The 20,239-nt window shown below is 39.5% G+C and overlaps 4 protein-coding genes across 6 annotated transcripts; 2 read left to right on the forward strand and 2 right to left on the reverse strand.

Annotated features, from left to right (window-relative positions):
• The first annotated feature begins 1,301 nt into the window (after window positions 1-1,301).
• Window positions 1,302-3,426, forward strand: LOC117622010 (protein ASPARTIC PROTEASE IN GUARD CELL 2). Its single transcript, XM_034352521.1, has one exon. It carries the CDS (start codon window positions 1,536-1,538, stop codon window positions 3,165-3,167), a length of 1,632 nt encoding a protein of 543 aa, XP_034208412.1. The 5' UTR covers window positions 1,302-1,535; the 3' UTR covers window positions 3,168-3,426.
• A 1,483-nt stretch (window positions 3,427-4,909) lies between these two features.
• Window positions 4,910-14,669, reverse strand: LOC117621994 (helicase-like transcription factor CHR28). 3 transcript variants are annotated; one of them, XM_034352513.1, is made up of 12 exons: window positions 14,406-14,669; window positions 12,641-12,770; window positions 12,365-12,560; window positions 11,718-12,268; window positions 10,896-10,967; window positions 10,737-10,814; window positions 9,721-10,627; window positions 9,306-9,436; window positions 8,714-8,935; window positions 6,525-7,112; window positions 6,004-6,213; window positions 4,910-5,330 (listed from the first exon to the last, which is right to left on the reverse strand). In XM_034352513.1, exons 2-12 carry the CDS (start codon window positions 12,749-12,751, stop codon window positions 5,226-5,228), a joined length of 3,171 nt encoding a protein of 1,056 aa, XP_034208404.1. In that variant the 5' UTR covers window positions 12,752-12,770; window positions 14,406-14,669; the 3' UTR covers window positions 4,910-5,225. The 3 variants fall into 3 exon arrangements, with proteins under 3 accessions (XP_034208404.1, XP_034208400.1, XP_034208406.1); XM_034352509.1 differs by having other exon boundaries at window positions 12,641-12,774; XM_034352515.1 differs by lacking the exons at window positions 12,641-12,770; window positions 14,406-14,669 and having other exon boundaries at window positions 11,718-12,179; window positions 12,365-12,480.
• Window positions 14,670-15,451: 782 nt separating this feature from the next.
• Window positions 15,452-17,321, forward strand: LOC117616226 (high mobility group B protein 7-like). Its single transcript, XM_034345473.1, has 8 exons — window positions 15,452-15,646; window positions 15,852-15,934; window positions 16,035-16,089; window positions 16,196-16,294; window positions 16,481-16,538; window positions 16,638-16,682; window positions 16,810-16,932; window positions 17,042-17,321. Exons 1-8 carry the CDS (start codon window positions 15,528-15,530, stop codon window positions 17,090-17,092), a joined length of 633 nt encoding a protein of 210 aa, XP_034201364.1. The 5' UTR covers window positions 15,452-15,527; the 3' UTR covers window positions 17,093-17,321.
• Window positions 17,322-17,391: 70 nt separating this feature from the next.
• On the reverse strand, window positions 17,392-19,914 carry LOC117616225 (DNA damage-repair/toleration protein DRT100). The gene has a single exon (XM_034345472.1). The coding sequence runs from the start codon at window positions 19,507-19,509 to the stop codon at window positions 17,614-17,616; it is 1,896 nt and encodes a 631-aa protein (XP_034201363.1). The 5' UTR covers window positions 19,510-19,914; the 3' UTR covers window positions 17,392-17,613.
• Window positions 19,915-20,239: the final 325 nt, after the last annotated feature.

Consider the following 20,239-nt stretch of genomic DNA (forward strand, 5'->3'; position numbering starts at 1 on the left):
AGGTGTCCTTCAAATGAGCTTATTTGAGAGATCCTTCAATAGAAGCTCTTATATATATATAGTCCCGATCTCTTGGACTACAGGGGTCCAAGAGATTTGTGGTCATTCACCATTGGATATTAATCCAATGGTTCAAAAAAGTTTCTTAAAATGAGTACAAGAGTGAGTTTACCGTTGAATTTATATCCAACGGTGAGTGACCACAATTCTCTTAGACCCCTGTAATCCAAGAAATCAGAACTATATATATATAACATGCACGTGCTCACACCTTTATTTTAAATAATGAAAAGCGTGAGTAAACCTTCTTATTAGGCTATACATAATCAAGCTTAGTCTAGCTACTACATAATAATGCATGCAGAGAAAGAGAATGTTATATATATATATATATATATATATCTCACTCATCTTTCTTTATGTTTTGCTTACAATTAATTAATGTCGTCGGTCTCACTCACTCGTCTACTTAATATTAATTAGTGTCTACCTAAAGTTAATTGAAAAGGTTAGCATGCACTACTTCATTATTTTATTTTATTTTATTTGTTTGTTATAAGCCTCTATAGGAAATAGTAATACTCATCTTTCCTATCGCACTTTTAAAAACTCCACTCAGCTCAAGGACCTTAACTAAAGTAGTAGAGAGAATGAATTCTTGGCTTTGGTCTTTACCAAGGAATATGCAGACACACAAATTTAAGATAGTTAGCTTAGCATATATACAACGTTAGTAACTATCAACTGATGATGAATGTGTGTCTCGTGACGAAATATAAGATATCTCAAATATCTAATTAATGTGTCTTTGAGAGTCTGAAGCTATGCAAAGGTTCCGAAATCACAAAATTGCAATTACGTACGACCCTTTTATCTAGATACACAATTCTTAATTGATTATCTGTTTTGATTTGATAATATTTATGCGCATGAGTGACTGATGCCCAAAAAGGCAAAAGAAAGACAATTAAAGTTGAAGAAAGCTAGCAAGCACAGGAGTCAAGACATATCGTACACTTTCCTCCTCTCATAATTACAACTGTCACAAATTAATCCAAAAACTAGAATACAAAAACAAAACCCAATCCTCTAAACGAAACACTTGTGTGTGACAAGAATAATACTGTTTTACTATTTTTGATCATTCACGTTATGTCACGGCAGTGATAATTTCTTCATTTAACATAATGTAATTGGCTAAAAATAACAAAACAGTATTATCCCAATATCATATAAGTTTTTCTGCCTCTAACCCGTGGACGAGGGGCAATGCCAATGGGGCCTCACCCTCACTCAATTATTCCAATGCTAGCTAGCTAGCCAGGCCTTGACCTTTTTGCTGCCCTCCTCCATCTCAATTCTCTAGTGCTATATATGTATAATATATTATATGCATATCCCAAAACGCAAACCGCCTCATAGATACAACCTATATTCCCACCTCCCAATTACTGTTTCAAACCCAAAGCAAGCAAGGTATAGCCAGCTTAATTAATTTACATTGTCAATTTGAAGCTAGCTGGCTAACAGAAACCATGGTAGCCGTACGTGTGAAGCAAGCAGTAGCGGTGCTAGTTAAAATGGCTGCAGTGCTGCTCTTCTTCTTCCTAATTAGCGGCTGCGCCACCACCACCGCCACCGCTACCTCCACCATCCGCAGTACTATTACTTACCCGGAGTTTCAGGAGTTGAACGTAAAAGAAACCATCGCGGGGACCAAAATGAATATCGGGCCACCTACGGCAGCTGCACGCAACGTCACAAGCAGCAGCAGCAGCAGCCCCACCACCACTGCCAGTACAAGCGATAGTGGGGGAGGAGGAGGAGGAAAATGGAAGGTGAAGGTGGTTCACAGAGACACGATATCATTACAATCTCACCGGAACGGCGGCGGCCATACCCATGCCCACCTTTTCCATGCACGCATGAAAAGGGATGCAAAGAGGGTTGCTAGCCTTGTGCGGCGCCTAAGTCATCGTATAAGCAGCAGCAGCAACAGCAGCACCATTGATGAGGAGGAGGAGAAGGAGGAGGAGAAGGGTTTCGGGTCGGAAGTGGTGTCGGGTATGGAGCAAGGGAGTGGAGAATACTTCGTTCGGATCGGAGTGGGGAGCCCTCCAAGAAGCCAATACATAGTGATTGACTCCGGAAGTGATATCGTTTGGGTCCAGTGTCAACCTTGTAGCCAGTGTTACCACCAGTCCGACCCGATCTTTGACCCAGCCCATTCTGCTTCTTATATGGGAGTCTCCTGCAGCTCCTCAGTCTGCGGCCACCTCCAGAACCCTGGCTGCCATGCGGGTCGATGCCGCTACGAGGCCTCCTACGGGGACGGGTCCTATACGGAGGGCACGCTTGCCCTCGAGACTCTTACGTTGGGGAGCACCCTCATCCAGAACGTGGCCATCGGCTGCGGCCATATGAATCGGGGCATGTTTGTGGGAGCCGCTGGTCTTTTGGGGCTTGGGGGTGGGCCCATGTCTTTTGTGGGTCAGCTCGCCGGCCAGACCGGCGGTGCTTTTACTTACTGCTTAGTCAGCCGGGCCCGCCGCAGTGGTACTGCTAGTGACACTGACGACGCAGCAGCAGCAAGCGAATTGGGAGGCGGAGGAGGAGGGTCTATTGAGTTCGGGCGGGAGGCGATGCCCGTGGGTGCTGCGTGGGTCCCTCTGATCCGGAACCCGCGGGCCCCGAGTTTTTATTTTGTGGGCCTTGCGGGTCTTGGGGTTGGAGGGATGCGGGTACCCATATCGGAAGACATATTCGGGCAAAGCGAAGGAGGGGTTGTGATGGACACGGGCACCGCCGTCACAAGGTTCCCGACGGTTGCTTATGAGGCGTTCCGGGACACCTTTGTTCAGCAGACCGCCAACCTCCCTCGCCTCTCCTCGGGAGTCTCCATCTTTGACACTTGCTACGACCTCAACGGTTTCGTGTCGGTTCGGGTGCCAACCGTTTCGTTTTATTTCTCGGGTGCGGGTGGACCCATCCTCACCCTTCCGGCCAGCAATTTTCTGATTCCGGTGGATGACAAGGGCAGTTTTTGCTTTGCATTTGCTCCTTCCCCATCCGGGCTTTCCATAATAGGCAACATTCAGCAAGAGGGCATCCAGATTTCATTCGATGGAGCCAATGGTTTTGTGGGATTCGGACCCAATGTCTGCTAATTACCATATAATATTACATTACGGTACCTAGCTATTAATACATATATGGTAATTAATATTTCCAGTTGAGTAGATTATATTATAGATTATAGATAGCAATTATCTTTTATTTAGTTAAACCTTGATGAAGAACTTACTAGAATATATCATGGAGGGGTGGCTTTTGTCCGTGTGTGAATGTGAATGTATGACAAATGTAATAGTCATATTCTTATGGACCAGGACCACATTTCTAAAAATAAACAAGTATTGCTTTTCACCTTTTCAAATTTTAACCTTTCACTTGAAGAGAAAACTGAAAAGGGCGGAAAATTAGGGGGGGGGGTAGTTATGAATTATTAAATGAATATGAAGACAGTCCTCAAAAGAATCACAAAGGTCATTCACTACTACACTAAGTCTACCAGACAACACTTGGGGTTGCCTTTCTTTCGTGTGTGTTTTGTGTGAACTACTAAAAGGAATGAGGATCCAAGAGAGCCCTTACTCAACGAGAAACAATTGTGTGAAACGGGTTGTTTTGCTAAACTCGATCTGTAATGACATGTCATGCGTGATAACTTATCTCCTTTACGGTATGTGATTAGTAGGCTTCTGGCATGTTGCTGACTGTTTGTAGTGTTGGAGTCGTGATCATGAGCTGAGGGAGCCACCACCGTTTCGGACATGTGACACCAACAATCAATCACCACCTTTGGCCTTTGGCTTTGGTGCGTGTGAGCCAAGTTGGGGTGCATTCAAGCAATGACTTTTACAAAGGCATTCATTCATTCATTGATTCACTCACTTTTTTCCTCTTTTTGCAACATTCATTATAAGTGAAGTGACTATATTATTTTACTTTTCAGATTAGGGCCAGGCCGGGCCAGGGATATCATATTAGGAACCAAAAATGAAGTTACTTTGTAATAATAATACCATAAAAAGTAAGTTGATCTTGATTTGATACTCCTAGCACTAGTACTAAACACATACCATTTCATTTTGATTTTAACGACTTAATTAATCAGGTTTATCAAGTATCATCAATGCAATATCAATACAGAAGAATGAATGAATGAATACAGGACATGCCTGTGAGACCACTTTCCCCACATTACTTATAGGCCCACCACCACTAAAGTCAGAATTTGTTGGTGAAATGTGGGAAAAAGTAAGGGAATCAAAATAAAAGTAATAATATGATTTGACTGACTGACTGGATTTTGTCCATGATCTGCTGCTTTCCTCAATCCTTCGGCTTTGGGTTGGGATATACTTGAATTTTTTCTTTCGGAATTAGCACAACCCAGTTTCCTTTCCACGGCACCCCACCCATGCACCCATGCAAGCATGTCATGTCAGTCTCCCTTTTTATTCACACAAATCTAATCCTTCAGCTTATATTCAATGCCTAAAAACAAACCAAATATGAAAAAAAATTACTTACTGTTATTGCTTAACTAGTGGTGTAGTATTTATTTCCAGTGGGAAACCAAACCACTAATAGCTACTGTCATCTCTTTCTTCGCCACTTTCCACTTTCCTCCACTCCACCCCGCATTGCATTGCGTCTCATTTCCTAAAACTCAACTAGACAAATCGAAAACGTCCCATCCCATTGCAAGTAACAACCAATGATGATGAGGAGGTCCTCTTCCTCTCCTGTTGTTCACAACATTTGATCTTCTCTCTTGTGAACAGGCAGCAAGCATTAATATCACATAAGCAACATTTTATATTCATTATTATATGAACAAATCTAAATCAAAGCAAGGTATACTACAGTCTTTTGTACAATAAAATAGATTAGAATATTTACAGCCACCCTACGGGTGCTGCTACTCAGCACTTGAGGGGAACAAAAAATGCCTTCTTTGGCCTGGGAAGTCAAAAAACGGACGCAGGTTAGGATGCACATCTGTCTACACCCATGACAGAGCCTACATCAACCGGCTCTGCTACCACATATTTCATGTATCCTTCATTAATCAGGATTCCGATTCATAATTCTCTATAATTGTTTCTAGACAACCCTTGATACAGCAAAAATACTTGAGCCTGAGCCTTCCTTGTGTTCTAAACCATAAATAGGTATCTGAGATCCTCAACGGTCAGACGTGCGGCAGAGCCCCCACTATGATCTTCGCCAAAAGCAGACGCAACCATTTTCCTCTTCTCTTCCTGCAGAACAGCGAGTAAAACAAAAATTATTAGAACTATGGGCTGACATATCTGCCTACAGTATTTCATCTGTGAGCCTAAAAGATACGTAAACATAACAGAAAAATAGTTTCCTTTTCTCTTTAATCTTTCTGGCTGCTATCTAAAATCATAAAACTTCAAAAGCCTGACTCTTAGCATAACGAATAGAGTAATGCTATCAATCAAGGCCAGACATACAGGACATGAATTTGATTTAGAGTTTGACAACACAGTAGCTTTTTTTTTTGGGTCCAAGACAACACAGTAGCTTAGACCATCTAACAAGAGATCTTACCTATTACTCTCTCCCTCCCCCTCTCTTACACACACACACACACGCGCGTATACATATGTATTCTCTTCTCATACTGATTTGGACCATTGATCAAATTGATTTTCACATTACAGGAATTGATAACAAAGGCTTGTGAAGGTTTCAGAAGACTTGCAAAGAGGTGAGAGAGAACGAAACACATGGAGAGCAACCAAAAGTAATTATGTTAAGTCCAGGAATTTATTTTTAATAATAGTAAAATGTTCTTGCACCAGATACGGTTTTAAGGAACCCATCCTATAGAAATCAGAATTAGAGGGGAAAAAAAATGCAGCAGCAGTACAAATCCAATATGCAATAGCAAGTAAAATATCATACCTGTAGAGCTAATATCCTGTCCTCCACTGTATCCTTAATAGTGAGACGTGTTACAGTAACAGGTCGAGTCTGTCCAATTCTATGTGCCCGATCAATAGCTTGATCTTCAGTAGTTGGATTCCACCACAGGTCCAAAAGGATAACATGGCATGCAGCAACCATGTTCAGACCAAGGTTTCCTGCCTTTAGGGACATAAGCATAACAGTGATCTGCAATATATTTCAACCATCAAGATGTTAAAATTAATAACCAGATTGAGGCGGTAAACGGGTTAGTCATGCAGTGTTGACAATTCTTCATATAAAAGTACAACACTAAAGCACGTATAGTTCAGTGCTATTTCAACATCTCACATCCACAGATACGCATTCTAACCAAAATATCCGTATGAGGTTCAGGTTTTCCCACCTTGCCCTTTTTTTGTCAAACCCAACTTGCACATTTAAAAGAAAGAAAACATGATGAACACAGAAGCAGTTATGGATTATTTTGAGCAATTTATCAAGGTAAGGACCAAAACCTCCGGATCAGTGTTGAAATCTTTGACACCCCTGTCTCTTGATGCCAGACTCATTGTACCATCAAGCCTTCTGTACTGTATACAATATTGGTTCAGTGATGTTTCAACTAAATCCAACATGCTAGTCCATTGGGAGAAAATAATTGCTTTTATTGGTCCATCATTTGGGGAGTTTGAAACTACTGTTGTGTGCTTTACAACATCAACACCTGAATAGCTACTATCTGTGATTTCGGTTCCAAAATAAGGGTCTCCATTGCGTCCAGTAGAGTTGTACGGTTCCGAATTTGAGTCGTTTAATTGGCAATGCGACTGCAAAATCTTAATAACAGCTCTAATTTTAGATGAACTATACTCATTCTGTACCACAATTGATTTCTCATCCGACTGAGAATTCATTGAACTACCATCAAGATCATTAGATAGGCAACTTATGAGAGTGGATTTGGAGAAGACGTTATCAGGACCAACTTGTTCTTTACATTCAATAGCAGGGCACATATTGTCATCACCCGTCAAATATTCTGATACACACTGATAGCAGAAAACATGGCCACACATAGTAACAACAGGGTCTTCAGGTGGATCCTGCGAAAAGCATTAAATACAAGAAGAATTAAATAGGCACACAATGTTTGCACAATATTCTTTTAATATTCTGACACTCAATTTTCAAAGAAAATCATCAGTGCAATCCCCAAAAATTAGTTGAACATGTTTTTTTTTTTCTTTTCAAAGTTACAAAAACACAATGGAAGAACGTTGGTTTCAAATATAAAGCATCTTGATGCAGAGTAATATTTATTGATATAAGTATTCATTACATCCATGTTTCTATATATAAAGGGAAAAGCACCTTTTGGTGAAACTCTCAAAAACCCATAAAATGCCCTTTGTTAAACGGAATATTAGACAAGAGAAATTTAGTTCTAAAAGGTAAAATAGTAAAAAAGCAAAACTAAGAACTGTCCTAGGCAATTTCTTAAAATTTAGAATTAAAAAATAAAAATAAAAACTAGAAAGAAGACTACGTTCTAACAACTAACAAGCTTGCAAGATGGTTGTTGTATACATTAACTGATTCTTGGGCAAATGGGTATTATCTACGAACAAAAATCTGACCCCAAAAAAAAAAAGCACGAACAAAAAAATATCAGTTAAATAAGCTAAGTGTTCTATCTTCGTAAAGCCAGGATAGGGAGAGAGAAAAAGGATCAACATCAAGAGCAAAAAAGCATCATATTTTGGTCTCAGGTTGGTATATTACTTTGCATCATTTTTCCCCAACCTTTTGATCAAAAATTGCATAAAATGTAAGAGGAAGTGTGAAGTTGCAGGTAGGTGATTCCAGGTGTAAAAGATCCATACCATCAATGTGAGATGTGACGTTGGAAGGGTAAACATTTTCCTATTGTCCCCTAATGCATCAGATTTTAGTTCTGTTATTTTGTCATTTGGCATGAAGATATGGTTGTCATGATTAAGAATGACACCATTCCATATGCTTACCAAATAGTTATCGCACAACCAACAAAATGTTAATTAGTGAAAGGAAAAGTTTAAGTCTATCAACCCATCAAACGTAATTTTAGTTTAATATTTGCTACTTATTTTTAATTTAATTTAATTTATATTTCTGTATAAGTAATATGCAATAGAAAAAGTCAATTGGCACACATGTTAGTGAGTGTCAAGAGACTAGTAATTTATAAGGGGAAAAAATAGAAAAGGAGAAAATAACTTTCTTTAAGTCCCATGCAACTCACATTACACTTCCTATAACCCAACATTTGCATCTCAATAGCATATATATTCACGTATGAAAAATAACACCGGAAAATAACAAAAGTAAGAAAACAAATCGCGTTGATTCAATTTCAAACTAACCTGAAACGCTGAGACCATTTTCACATAGGAATAACAAGCAAGCACTGTGTATCTCCTATAATTGGCTGATCCCCTAATTAAAGTATATAATACTAATACTATATCCTAGCAGAAGAAAGATGTGGAGTCATCACAAAAAATAACAGGCAGTCATCACAGCCTCCCTGCTGTGCACGATGTAGCTGATCAAATCCGAAAACAGATGTTTTGTAGTTTTCTTTAACATAATTTATGTATATAGATTTACAGGCTTTTATAAGCTACAAATGAAAAATGAGGGGGTAGGTTTAAAGAAAGCTCACATTGCATACACGACAAAGGGCCAAGGAAGTTTCCAGGAGATGCAGTAGATCCAAAAGCATATCCCTAGGAAGTTGCCTTGCCATTTTCACAGAATCTTTCCCAACACAGTCAGAGTCATATCCTTTAACAAGCAGTGGGTGGTCACAAGCCTGCCGGAGGCGCAAAAGCATCAAAAGGATATTTGCATAGTTTTGATTAACTGTCCCAGCAGCAGCATATGCCTGCAAGATACAATAGAAATCAGCATACTAGAGTGTATAAACCCGGATTGATCTTCATGAGATCACAACAAGAATCTTCCTCAAAACTGCAGGTTGGTTATATTTATACCATGGAGTTCCTACCCGTACCATTTTACAATAAATATAATTTTCCTCAAAAAGTCAACAAAGTAGTATTGGGCCCATTAGAAACATCACACATCTATTTTTCCTTTAATAAATCTATTAGCAGCATTTTCCAATTACAACTAAAAACTCTCAAAAGAAAAGTAAGATGAATACCTCTTAAAAAATAAAGAAGATGAATACAGTACAAAACAGTCAGACAGCACTGCCTCAAGTAGAATAAATAAAACAAAACTGAATGCACCTTGAATTTAGTGCGTGAATCAGCTTCTAGCTTGGTATAGAAGGCACGCTCCTCAGATGAGAACTCCACTTTACTCAAATGTATTGTTTTTGGCGGTAATTCAATTATAGGTTGCCCATCGATCAATGTTCCTATGTAGAATAACTAAGTATGATAAGCACCAAATAGTAATTCGAAGTCCAAAATTTCAAACTAGACAAGCACACCCACATTAGTTCGCAGTATTGGAAGAACAACATAGCAGACATTTTATTAATAGATCAACATATGTAGTCACAAAAAACTATCAATAACATATTTGTACAAAACAAACCAATATCTAAAGAACTAGAATAAATTTATTAGATGAAAAACTACACCATAAAATCAACTACTCACTATCAAGAAAATCAAATAACCAGAACAAAATTTTCACCTTTTGTTCGACGCAACATTATAGCCCTCAGAACTGCTTGGAGCTTCTTGTAACCGTGGATTGAATTTCTTGATATTGGAACCTTAATGGTACTGTAAAATGACTTATATACAGCATAGGGATCATATTTCAGAAATCTGAAGTAGCTGTATAAATCATCAATTGCATTTTGTATAGGTGTACCGGACAAACACCACCTTCTTTTGGCTCGAAGGCTACAGCAGGCTCTAGCCACTTGGGTTCTGTGATTCTTAATTGTCTGAGCTTCATCCAGTATCACCCTAAACCAACCCACTCTTGCAAGGGGACCAGAACTGCAATCAAAAGAGGAACTATCAATTCCTTTTCTGCCCTTCTTTCCCTTCTTACTAACAACAGGAGCCTTTTTTCTCTTCTTATTAATTGAAAATTCAGAAGATATTCCATATTTTTCCCCATTTTTCTCATCAGATTCATCATCATCAACTAAAGGTTGTTTCGGGACTTCATTGGTTACAATAGAATATGTCGTGAGAACCACATCATAGCCAGCCAGTTCTTCAGGATTCTTTGTCCTGCTACCTCCATGATAAATAAGGACACGCAGCTTTGCTTCCTCTGCGACCTTATCATCCAGCTCCCTAGCCCACTGTCGAAGAACACTTGCTGGACACACAACCAATGTACCCGCTGCTGGCCTCTGCTTTTTGAATGACCGTGCAGATGTACTAACTTCTGGAGTTGATCGAATATCATCAGATTCCTCAGTCTTGTTGACTTTATCTAAACCACCACTGCCGTTGTCCTCATCATCATCCAAATTTAAAGCTTCAGTTTTATGATTGCCTAAATCTTTAGATTTTGATTGTGAATCCAAAAACCTCTGCATTTGTATAAGGGCAATCATTGAGATAGTCTTACCAAGGCCCTGTAAGATAAAAGCGTTATGAATCCATGTAAAGCATACATATAAAATCGTTAGCCAAGTAACTAAAAATAAGCTAGAGCTACAGGTCAGAAGACTATTATTGAATTACCTGATCATCTGCTAAGATTCCACCTAGACAATGCAGACTTCTAGTTTCCTTCTGAAGCATCCATGCCAAAGCAATTTTCTGTGACGTAAATTTATTTGAGTTAAAAAACACATATTCATCAAAATGATAGAACGAATTAAAATAGATAGAGAGAAACACCTGATGTCGTAGAAGAGGGACCGACAAAAGACCATCAGGCAAAGTAGCTTCAACTTTTGGTTGATTGAGATCCTGCAAGAACCAAACTTCCTTACCACTTCAAAGAGGATTCATTGTGTCAAACTAGGATAAAAATATCTAGAACTAATCTTATTCCACGGATTATATTTAAGATATCACGAAAGCACACAAGTAACTATTGTGAACACTGCTATGTTCAGCCATTTCACAAAAGCTTGTTTGTCATAAGTTTACTATTTGCTTAACAAGTTCATTCTTCAGAGTCACAATTTAGTAGTAGCAGAAGGATTTCACCAAATTCTAAGGAGGTGGCATAGCAGTAAAAAGAAATGGGTAAAACGGGATTAGGAATAGACTGAGAAGTAACCAGATCTTCAAAACTCACTCTATGTAGGTTCACTTCAAACTGGCTTAGAAAACAAAAGAAGAAAGAAGGAAAGATGGAACATGAGAAAGGACCAAATTTATGTTCCCTTCCAAACTGGTTTTGACCCCAAAATTCGTACAATGAAAATGAATTTTTAATTACCATAAGATTACCAAACAGCATTCATTTTTTAAAACATGCGATACCACACATGGCTGGCCCCGTTCTTGGGTTTCCATACATACAAGGCTCTTCTATACCTAACCATTTTTATTTTAATATATCTCACAAAAGAATCAAGAACAAAACATATATCATACCAAAAATTACAAAAATAAGCCAAGTATGCAATGGACTCATATAAAACAAGAAAAGATCCAGATCCTATTTACACTGTGCAGGTATTTGAAACAATGTTATGCCTGTAGAAATACCTCTAGTGCTGCTTGATATATCAGTCTCTCATCACTATCAGTGACCCTTTCTTCACCTATGCCAGGATGGTATGCGGGGTCACTTGAACTAGCAAACTGTGAAGTAGAAAATGACTTTCCATGCATGAAAGTGGGAGGCAGGACCCTACTCCCACTGCTCTCAGGCCTAACAAATTCATTGGCATTGCCCCTGGTAGAATGGTCTCTCATAAATCCCTTGCCATTGGTTCCATAAGTATCACCAAACTGACTGTGGGCCATGTTATCTCTTGCATTCTGCAGAGATGGGGGAAGGGTCCTCTTCAAATCCCGTTGGGATGAGATTTTCTCATAGTCCTTAACAGAAATATTAGCGATTCGTGAATCCTGAGGCTGTTCCAAATTTCCAAAATGTGCTCGAGCAGCCTGTCGACTTGAGGTTCTTATGTCATCGCTTGAACTGGGATGAAACTTCTGTTTCACCTGTGCATGGTGATTAAAATTAGGAGAGCTTCCATTAGAAGCATATGCTCTTCTAGGAGAAGGCACCTTTCTAGACTGCCCAGCATAATCTGAAAATTTCATTAATTCTCATGTAATTAATAATACATAAACTTAACTTTAAACATGGGCAGGGCAGGCTCTTAAAATACAAAACCCAGTCTAACCTTTACTCGGATTTGAGCCAGTTCCAGATGCCCAAGGTGGAAGAATTCTACTGTTGACAGATTCCCTTTCTTCCCTCTCTGTTTCACTATCAGATGAACTAATATCTATAAACTCCCTTTGAGCCATGAAGGTTGAAAGTTCAGTTTCCCTTTCTTCAACCAATTTAGAAAGAGAGTTCCTTGAAGGTAAGCCAATCTAAAATCACAAAGTATTGCTGAAATCTCATGGTGCAGCAACATAACCAGAGGAGCAACATATTTATTCAAATGACTCACCACATCCGCGCAATTCTTTGAGATTAAACTGCCAACCAATGCACTTAAAAAGGAGCAATATCTCCAAGTTGAATAAAAAAAATCCTGAAGATAATCCGCATGACCAAACATCTAAGCAGCTGCATCCCCTCTTCCTTCAAAATCAGAAGATTAATAAGTTGAGCAGATTAAGCCGCAGTAAAAAACTTGATTTTGGAAACCTCTTGCATGGGAATTAAATATTTTGAAGTTCATAGAAACAGATGCAAAAAGGAAGGTGGATTAGTTTATCTGGAATCTTAAAAATACACCAGAGATTATATATATATATATAAAGTGAGCTTCTATTAAGGGATCCCTCAAATAAGCTTATTTGAGGGACACCCTTGTAGGGCTCACTCCGCATTGTATTTCACTAATCCAAACCATCTATTTTTTAGATAATCATTCAAAGATCATCTCTACAAAAAATCAATTGAATCCGATATCATTTGACCACTCAATTGAGTTATTGAAATTTTAGTACTTTCTAGAAGCACCGTGTTCGTTGATTTTGTAGGACACAATTGGATGTCTAAACAGTTTCCGATTTGTCTAATTTTTTGCAAGGATGATCTATGAATGAAGACCTAAAAAATAGATGGTTTGGATTGTTGAAAAAAAATTCGTAGGATACCCTAAACGGTGTCCCTCAAATAAAATTATTTGAGGGATCCCTCAATAGGATACCCTAAAGGGTGTCCCCAAAATATATGTATGAATGTATGTACGTATAACCACTACATATCAACAATGTATTTTACAAAGATAAGAACTAGAATACAACATTACATGGCTGTGCATGAAATTCAGGCAATCATTTGGACTACAAGTCAGTAGGATAAGGTCATAAATGTTATTGGCTGCACTGATAAGACTACAGCATAGGTCAGCACTAATTTAAGTTACACATGACATTTAAAAAACAAAAAGGAAATAAGTGCCATTTAACATGAATTTCAAAAGAAATGAAATCGAGTTCTGGATAGACTATAATATAAGCAGGTTGATTCTAATTATAAATGAAACTAGGTTGATTCTGATTAAATAAATAAAAAAGAAGTAGATTTCGACAAAGAGAATGCAAGCGGATGAACCCTCGGGTCCAGAGGTAAGTAGCATTACATAGGACCACACTCTTTTGCTGTTAACAGGATAAGAGTGATACAGAAGCAGGACGAAGGAAGGCTCTCCTACGACACAAGTATACCAAAATCATGTGCTAATAGAAAAAGCGAGATCCTTGAGGAAGTTGCATTATCAGTTGCTCATTAGTCACTACTTGACTTTATATCTAGATATCTATATGTGGTAAGAACTAGGCATATATCCACTAGAGTAATTCAATTGATTGACTAAGATAATATAGACAAACTTAATGTTTTTGCATTATCTCTGTAGTTTCCTAGCAGGAACTCAAAAAGTGTTGTAGACTGCTAACTAGTGAACCCTGATGTTAGTAAAACCAAAAGGCTAAAACTTTGAATAGGGAGAGAGATACCTAATTAAAAACCCTACAAACCTTTCAAGAATTCAACGATTTCCGTAGGGATAACAAGTGCCCAACAATATTTATGTTAAACCCATTAAGAAAAAAGATAAATTGAAAAAACAAAGCACGCAGTGGGTAAAAAAGAAGATGATAAGCGAAGCCATCTTGGTTCTTAGTTCATGAAACTGAACCCAAAGTTCAAAACTTTACCCGGTCAAATACAGAGGAAATAGGAATGAGGAAGGGAAACCATACCTGTAAAGTTGTAATGGCTGATTCTCATTGCAGTGCTCCCCACTGTTTATAGGGTTTACAGTGGAGAAGATGGACGGAGACAGAGAGCCAACGGTAGCGTTTAGAACAATGGAAGGCTGTTTTTTTTTTTTTTTTTTTTGGGTGAACTGGGATGGAAAGAGATCTTGTATTACGAACGAGAGTATCACCCAAAAAAAAAAAATTTAAAAATTAAAAATAGTGCCCAAGTTAATAAATACGGAAGGAAAAAAAAAAAGTCTTCAACGTGCTTCTTTGGTTCTGGTGTTGACAAACTTTGATCAGGAGGACCTTCAACATATTTAACTAGTGACTTTACTGCGAAAAAAGTTAATAAATAATTTGTTTTGTATTCGCATAATCCTTTTTTTTCACGCCTTATTTAATTCAATTTATATATATATAAAAAAACATCATAAATCCAGATCCGAACCATTGTTCGTTTGTTACAGTAGAAAAAGTAGATGGGCTGAGTCTAGAAGAAGCCCACTATCTGAGAGATGATGGGCTGAGTTGTGAGTTTGTGTCGTGTGTGAGTTCAGTTCAGTTCAGTTCCAACGACATTGGATTGTTACTTTACTTTTGCCCTTTCTTTCTTTCCGTTGTCTACTTTCGAAGAAGAAAAACCGACCGGTTCCTATCCATGATGCCATGCCATGCAAGCGTGGGTTGATGGGGCCGGGTATGAAATGAAAGAATGATGAACATCATAAAGCCCAGCCCAACCCAACCTAATGCATGAATGTCAGCATCAAGCAGCATTTAATATGTGCGAGAAAAGAACTCTAAGAATAGGCCCAACCCAACTATCTCATCAAAACCAGAGAGAGACAAGTCGTTAAATCTACACCGTCAGTCAATACACACTAATAGCAATTGGGGAAACGGACGGTAGAGACATACACAAGTCATCGATCCGCGCCAACTGAAGATGGCGGGGTTCTAATAATTGTTTTGGCGGCAACCAATTTTCCCTCTTCGGTTTTCATCGAATTTCAAACTGAAACAAATCAAAATATATATTTGCTTTGGGTTCACTTCACACTTTGATATTCAGGCAGCGTTCATACTTTCGTAGAAGAAGAAGAAGAAGAAGAAGAAGTAATGGGAGGTGGGTCAATGAAATCGAACCCAACCAAGGCGAGGAAGAGGGTGGAGGCCACTGAGGAGTCAAGTGTACCTTCTCTTGTTCGTGGCAAGGACGGCAGTGCCTTTGCCCGATGGTACCCATTCCCATCTCTCCTCTCCGCTTATCTTTCTTTTCCTTTCAAATTTCCCATTTCTATTTTTCTTCTTTATTTTCCATGTGTGATTACTTCTATTGCATTTATGACTTCCCTGGTTTTTTTCTTGGCTGTGAAGGAATTTATACTTTTTAGGGCAGATTGATTAGTCAACATATTTACTAGATTGTGGGTTATTTTGCAGCGAGGAATGCAACAAGAATGTCCCAGTGGCACTCATCAGCATGCACAGCTGTAGCCTTGATGCCAAAATCAAGTTGCATCTGAGTGGGTTTTGCTTTTTATCTTGTTTATTTATTTATTTTTGGGGGAGAATATTATATCATTTGGTTGATTTGGTTTGCTTTACTTGTGTATGTTCGTTCAGGCTCTCAAGTTGTGGAAAGGCCGCCTGAAGCGAATAAGAAGTCTCCCACAGAGAGGTATGCCCAAATTGCTCCGGCTCTTTCTCTTCCTTTGCGTTGCTCTTGCTCTTGCACTTGTGTGATTTACTTATCTCTTGATTTGGTTAAATTGTAATTTTTGTAGGAAGAGGTCCACTACATCAGAACCCACGTCAAAGAGAGCTAAGAAGGACAAAGATCCAAATGCACCCAAGCGCCCTCTCACTGCCTTCTTCCTCTTCATGTAAATCTCATCTCACCCTCTGTTTCTCTGTGTGTGTGTGTGTGTGTGTGTGTGTGTGTGTGTGTGTGTGTGCATGCAATAATGCAATTACCAATATAATACAATGTGCAGCACTGTCAGTTTGTATGATGGTTGCATGTGTGACGTTGCTTGGTGTTAATTGGGGAAGGATTTTGTATACTGCAGGGACGATTTCAGGAAATCCTTTAAGGAAGCTAATCCTGATTCAAAGCTTGTTAAGACGGTATGTTGTTTTCAATCTTATGTAACTCCATTCATGTATGGTATGCTATGTTTTGATGATTTTGGGCATTAGCGCTTTAACTTAAAAAACGGATTTCAGGTTGCAAAGGAGGGTGGCGAGAAGTGGAAGTCTATGACTGACGAGGTTTTGTTTTTTGTTTTTTTTTTTTTTTTGTATTCGTTTTGTCTTTTTAAGGTTTTGTTTCGTTGCTTGTCGACAGCAAATGGTGAATTGACTATAATTTCTTGTGTCGGATGTCAAATGTGTTTAGGAGAAGAAGCCTTATGTGGATAAGGCAGCTGAGCTTAAAGCAGAGTATAAAAAGGCATTGGAGATGGAGACTGATGATGCTGATGCCGATGCAGATGCAGATGCAGATGCAGAAGTTGGGGATGTAAAGACTCACTTTTGCTCATTCTTCAATTTTGAGTGTTATGATAATTGTAGCTCAGCTCTTGGGTTAAATTTTGATATATTTTCTTTTTGTTTCGTTGGTTATTCAGGATGAAATTGAAGGAGGTTCAGAGAAAGAAGCTTCAGAGAAGGAAGTTTAATGAATGTGTCCTCCATTTCGGGAAATGGTGTCTAATACATGTTTCTGGATTCTTGTAAATTCTCAGTCTGGTTTTGTTCGAATAGATATAATGGCAGTTTTGGTAGTTCTGTGTTGAAATAGGAAATGTTTAGTGCCTTGCTTACTCACTGTCTTGTGGGATTGGAACTTGGAATGATGATGAACAGTTGCATTTCGTAGCATTTTAAGTTACAAAGTGCATTTTTGTAGCATTTGAAGCAAATGATTTCTTCTATATGCTGTGTGTGGATGTTAAGCTTAAGTAAAACACCTTACGGATATGGAAACAAGGTTTCTTAAATTAAAAATGAATAGGATAATCATGTAAAAAGAAACAGATAATAAGTGACTATCTCTTGGCTTGGCTTGGCTCTTGCAAGTTGCAAGTTACAATTGCAGTAGACATCCTATTTCCTATATTAATTTATGATCATGTCTCAATGAAACTGGTGATATGGTATGGGCTGCTCCTGCTCCTGCTCCTGCACCCGAGTCAGCTTCTTACTGGCTCTGCCTGCAAGGTGGCATAGGCTTGCCACAAAGGCACAAATTGTGCAGATATGCAGCTGCAGGAAAAATGTTAAATGGTCTCCCTTGTGGGATCTCCCCACACAACCTGTTTGCCCTGAAGCTTGCGTGCTTGAGACGTTCAATCCCCAGTAGGCTGTTTGGAATCTTTCCAGTGAGCCCATTGATGGACACGTCAAGCCATTGAAGCTTCATCAGCAACCCCAAACTTGTGGGGATGGTGCCTGTTATCTGGTTTCTTGATATATCAAACCTCTCCAGTTGAGCCAGGTTTGAAACTGAGTTGGGGATGGGACCAGCGATCTTGTTGCTTCCTACGTCGAGCATTTTCAGCCTCAAGCCTTCCCTAAACTCTGGGATGCCACCAGAAATTTGGTTGTTGGATACATCTACAACCTCCAAAAATCTGCTTGCCCTGTCATTTAAGATTCCTGTCGACCCTGAGAGAGATCCGGTGAGCTGATTTGCGTGTACATCCAGGGATGAGAGGGTGTCGGGCAACTTGATTTCGGAAAGATCAGCCTTGAGTTGGTTGTTGGAGAGGTTGAGGTTCTGCAGGCTTGACATGTTGGCCAACAAGTTTGAAATTCCACCAGTAAAATGATTATGAGAGAGGTCAATGGAGTTGAAAGAATCAGGCTTTGCAAAGCTTGGGAGGGTTCCGCTTAACTGGCAGCCGGCAAGATGAACATCTCGAAGCTGTCTGCTCCTGATCCAATCTGGAACTTTCCCCAAACTGAGCTTGTTGTAAGACAAGTCTATTGACAAGAGAGAAGGAATGCCCGTGGCAAGGGTAGAGGGAAGAGGGTCTGAAAGCCCATTGGCAGATAAATTTAGGTACCAGAGGTTGTGCAACCTTGAAATGGAAATGGGAATGTGGCCGGTAAGGCGATTGGAGCTCAATGAAAGACTGGTAAGGGATTTGAGGCCCTCCACCTGGACTGGGATTATGCCGGTCAGCTGGTTTTGGTTCAGGGAGAGGTCCAAAAGCTTGGGCAAGCTGAAGAGGGAAATGGGCATCTGACCAGAAAACTGGTTATTGGAGAGGTCAATCAAAGTGAGGTTTGGTAAGTAGCGGCCACCAATGAAATCTGGAATGAGGCCGGACAACATATTGAAGCTGAGATCAAGATACTGCAAAGCATGAACATTTTGAAAAGTGGGAGGAATTGGACCGGTGAGGAAATTTCTTTTTAAATTGATTTGGACGAGATTGGTGAGATGGCCTAGGGTTGGGGGAATCTGACCCCTGAAACGGTTGCCGCTGAGGGAGAGGCTTTGGAGGGAGGACAACTGACCTAAACCTGGAGGAATGTTCCCTACGAGGGAATTGTCTTCAAGGGCCAATTGGGTGAGGTGGGCGAGATTAGAGAAGCTCTCTGGAATTGGACCCGTGATTTGCTTGAACCCACTGATTACCATTACCTCCAAGAAATTCAAATTGCCCAGAGAAGGGGAGAGAGTGCCCTTCATGTAAAGGCCAGAGTCTCTATCTGCAGCAGCATCACCAGTGGCCGTAGCTGGTCTCTGCAACTGCAACACAGTAACCCTCCCAGCTGGATTGCACTCAACACCTTCCCAACCTCCTCCACAGCAGTCTCTGCCTATCCATGAAGAAAGAATTCCTGTTGTGTCCTTGATGATTCTGCCTTTGAAGCTCACAAGGGAAGCTCTATCTGCTTCTGCGCAAACAGGGGATCCTCCTCCTTCTCCTCCTCCTCCTCCTCCTCCTCCTGTTTCTGTTTGAGCTTCAGACGAGGACACTAGCACTATTGACAACATACAATACAATATTAGTGATAATACTAGCATACTTTGGTTGGAGTTGGAAACCCTTCTCAGGACCACGACTGGCATTTTCATTTTCATCACTATGATGAACGATCTGATTATTTAGAAGAAAAAAAAAATAAAAAAAAAATAAGGAAATTTCTAGTGTATTGGGGATCTGATTGACAGGGGGGGTTTGAAATCTAGCTTGCTAGATGGTCCCCAAATTATAATTTAGAATGGAAAAGGTGGGAAAAGCTTGAAAGCAGCAGACACGGGCTTATTCTATTTCTCGAGGCCTTCCCGTAGACAGGAAGGTTTAATGATGAAAAAGATGGTGGAAATGGAAACAATATGAATATGGAAGTGTGTTTCAGAATACATAATAATGGTAATAATAAAAATGGATGGATTGGAATTTGGATATGTCTCAAGGGAACTATGTCCCTCTTTATTTATACTAGTAAGTACCAACCTAAAGAGCAAAATAGTTGTATGAGGGAAGGAAATAGAATGTTTCATGAAAGATGAGGGGGAAAATCAATTTAAAGACTTTCACATGTAAAATAAAATTGTGACCGTTTGATGATCACGAGGATCCTAGTTGCACTTTGAACGTTGGAGCGCACTAGATTCAAAATCTGCTGCTTAGTTTTTTTTGTTTTTTGAACTTTAAGAAATGAAATCAATCAACCCTTTATTTTGTAGCGCTCGTCGCCCTCCACAGGTTTCATGCTGCTGGTGCGTGCCAACAATCATTTCTTGCGCCAAAGAAGAAGGCTATAATTTCTGCTGGTTTGGCTTGGAGTTAAAGAGCGCCTGACTTCTG

Source organism: Prunus dulcis, chromosome 1, assembly GCF_902201215.1.
Source record: "Prunus dulcis chromosome 1, ALMONDv2, whole genome shotgun sequence".
Lineage (NCBI taxonomy): Eukaryota > Viridiplantae > Streptophyta > Magnoliopsida > Rosales > Rosaceae > Prunus > Prunus dulcis.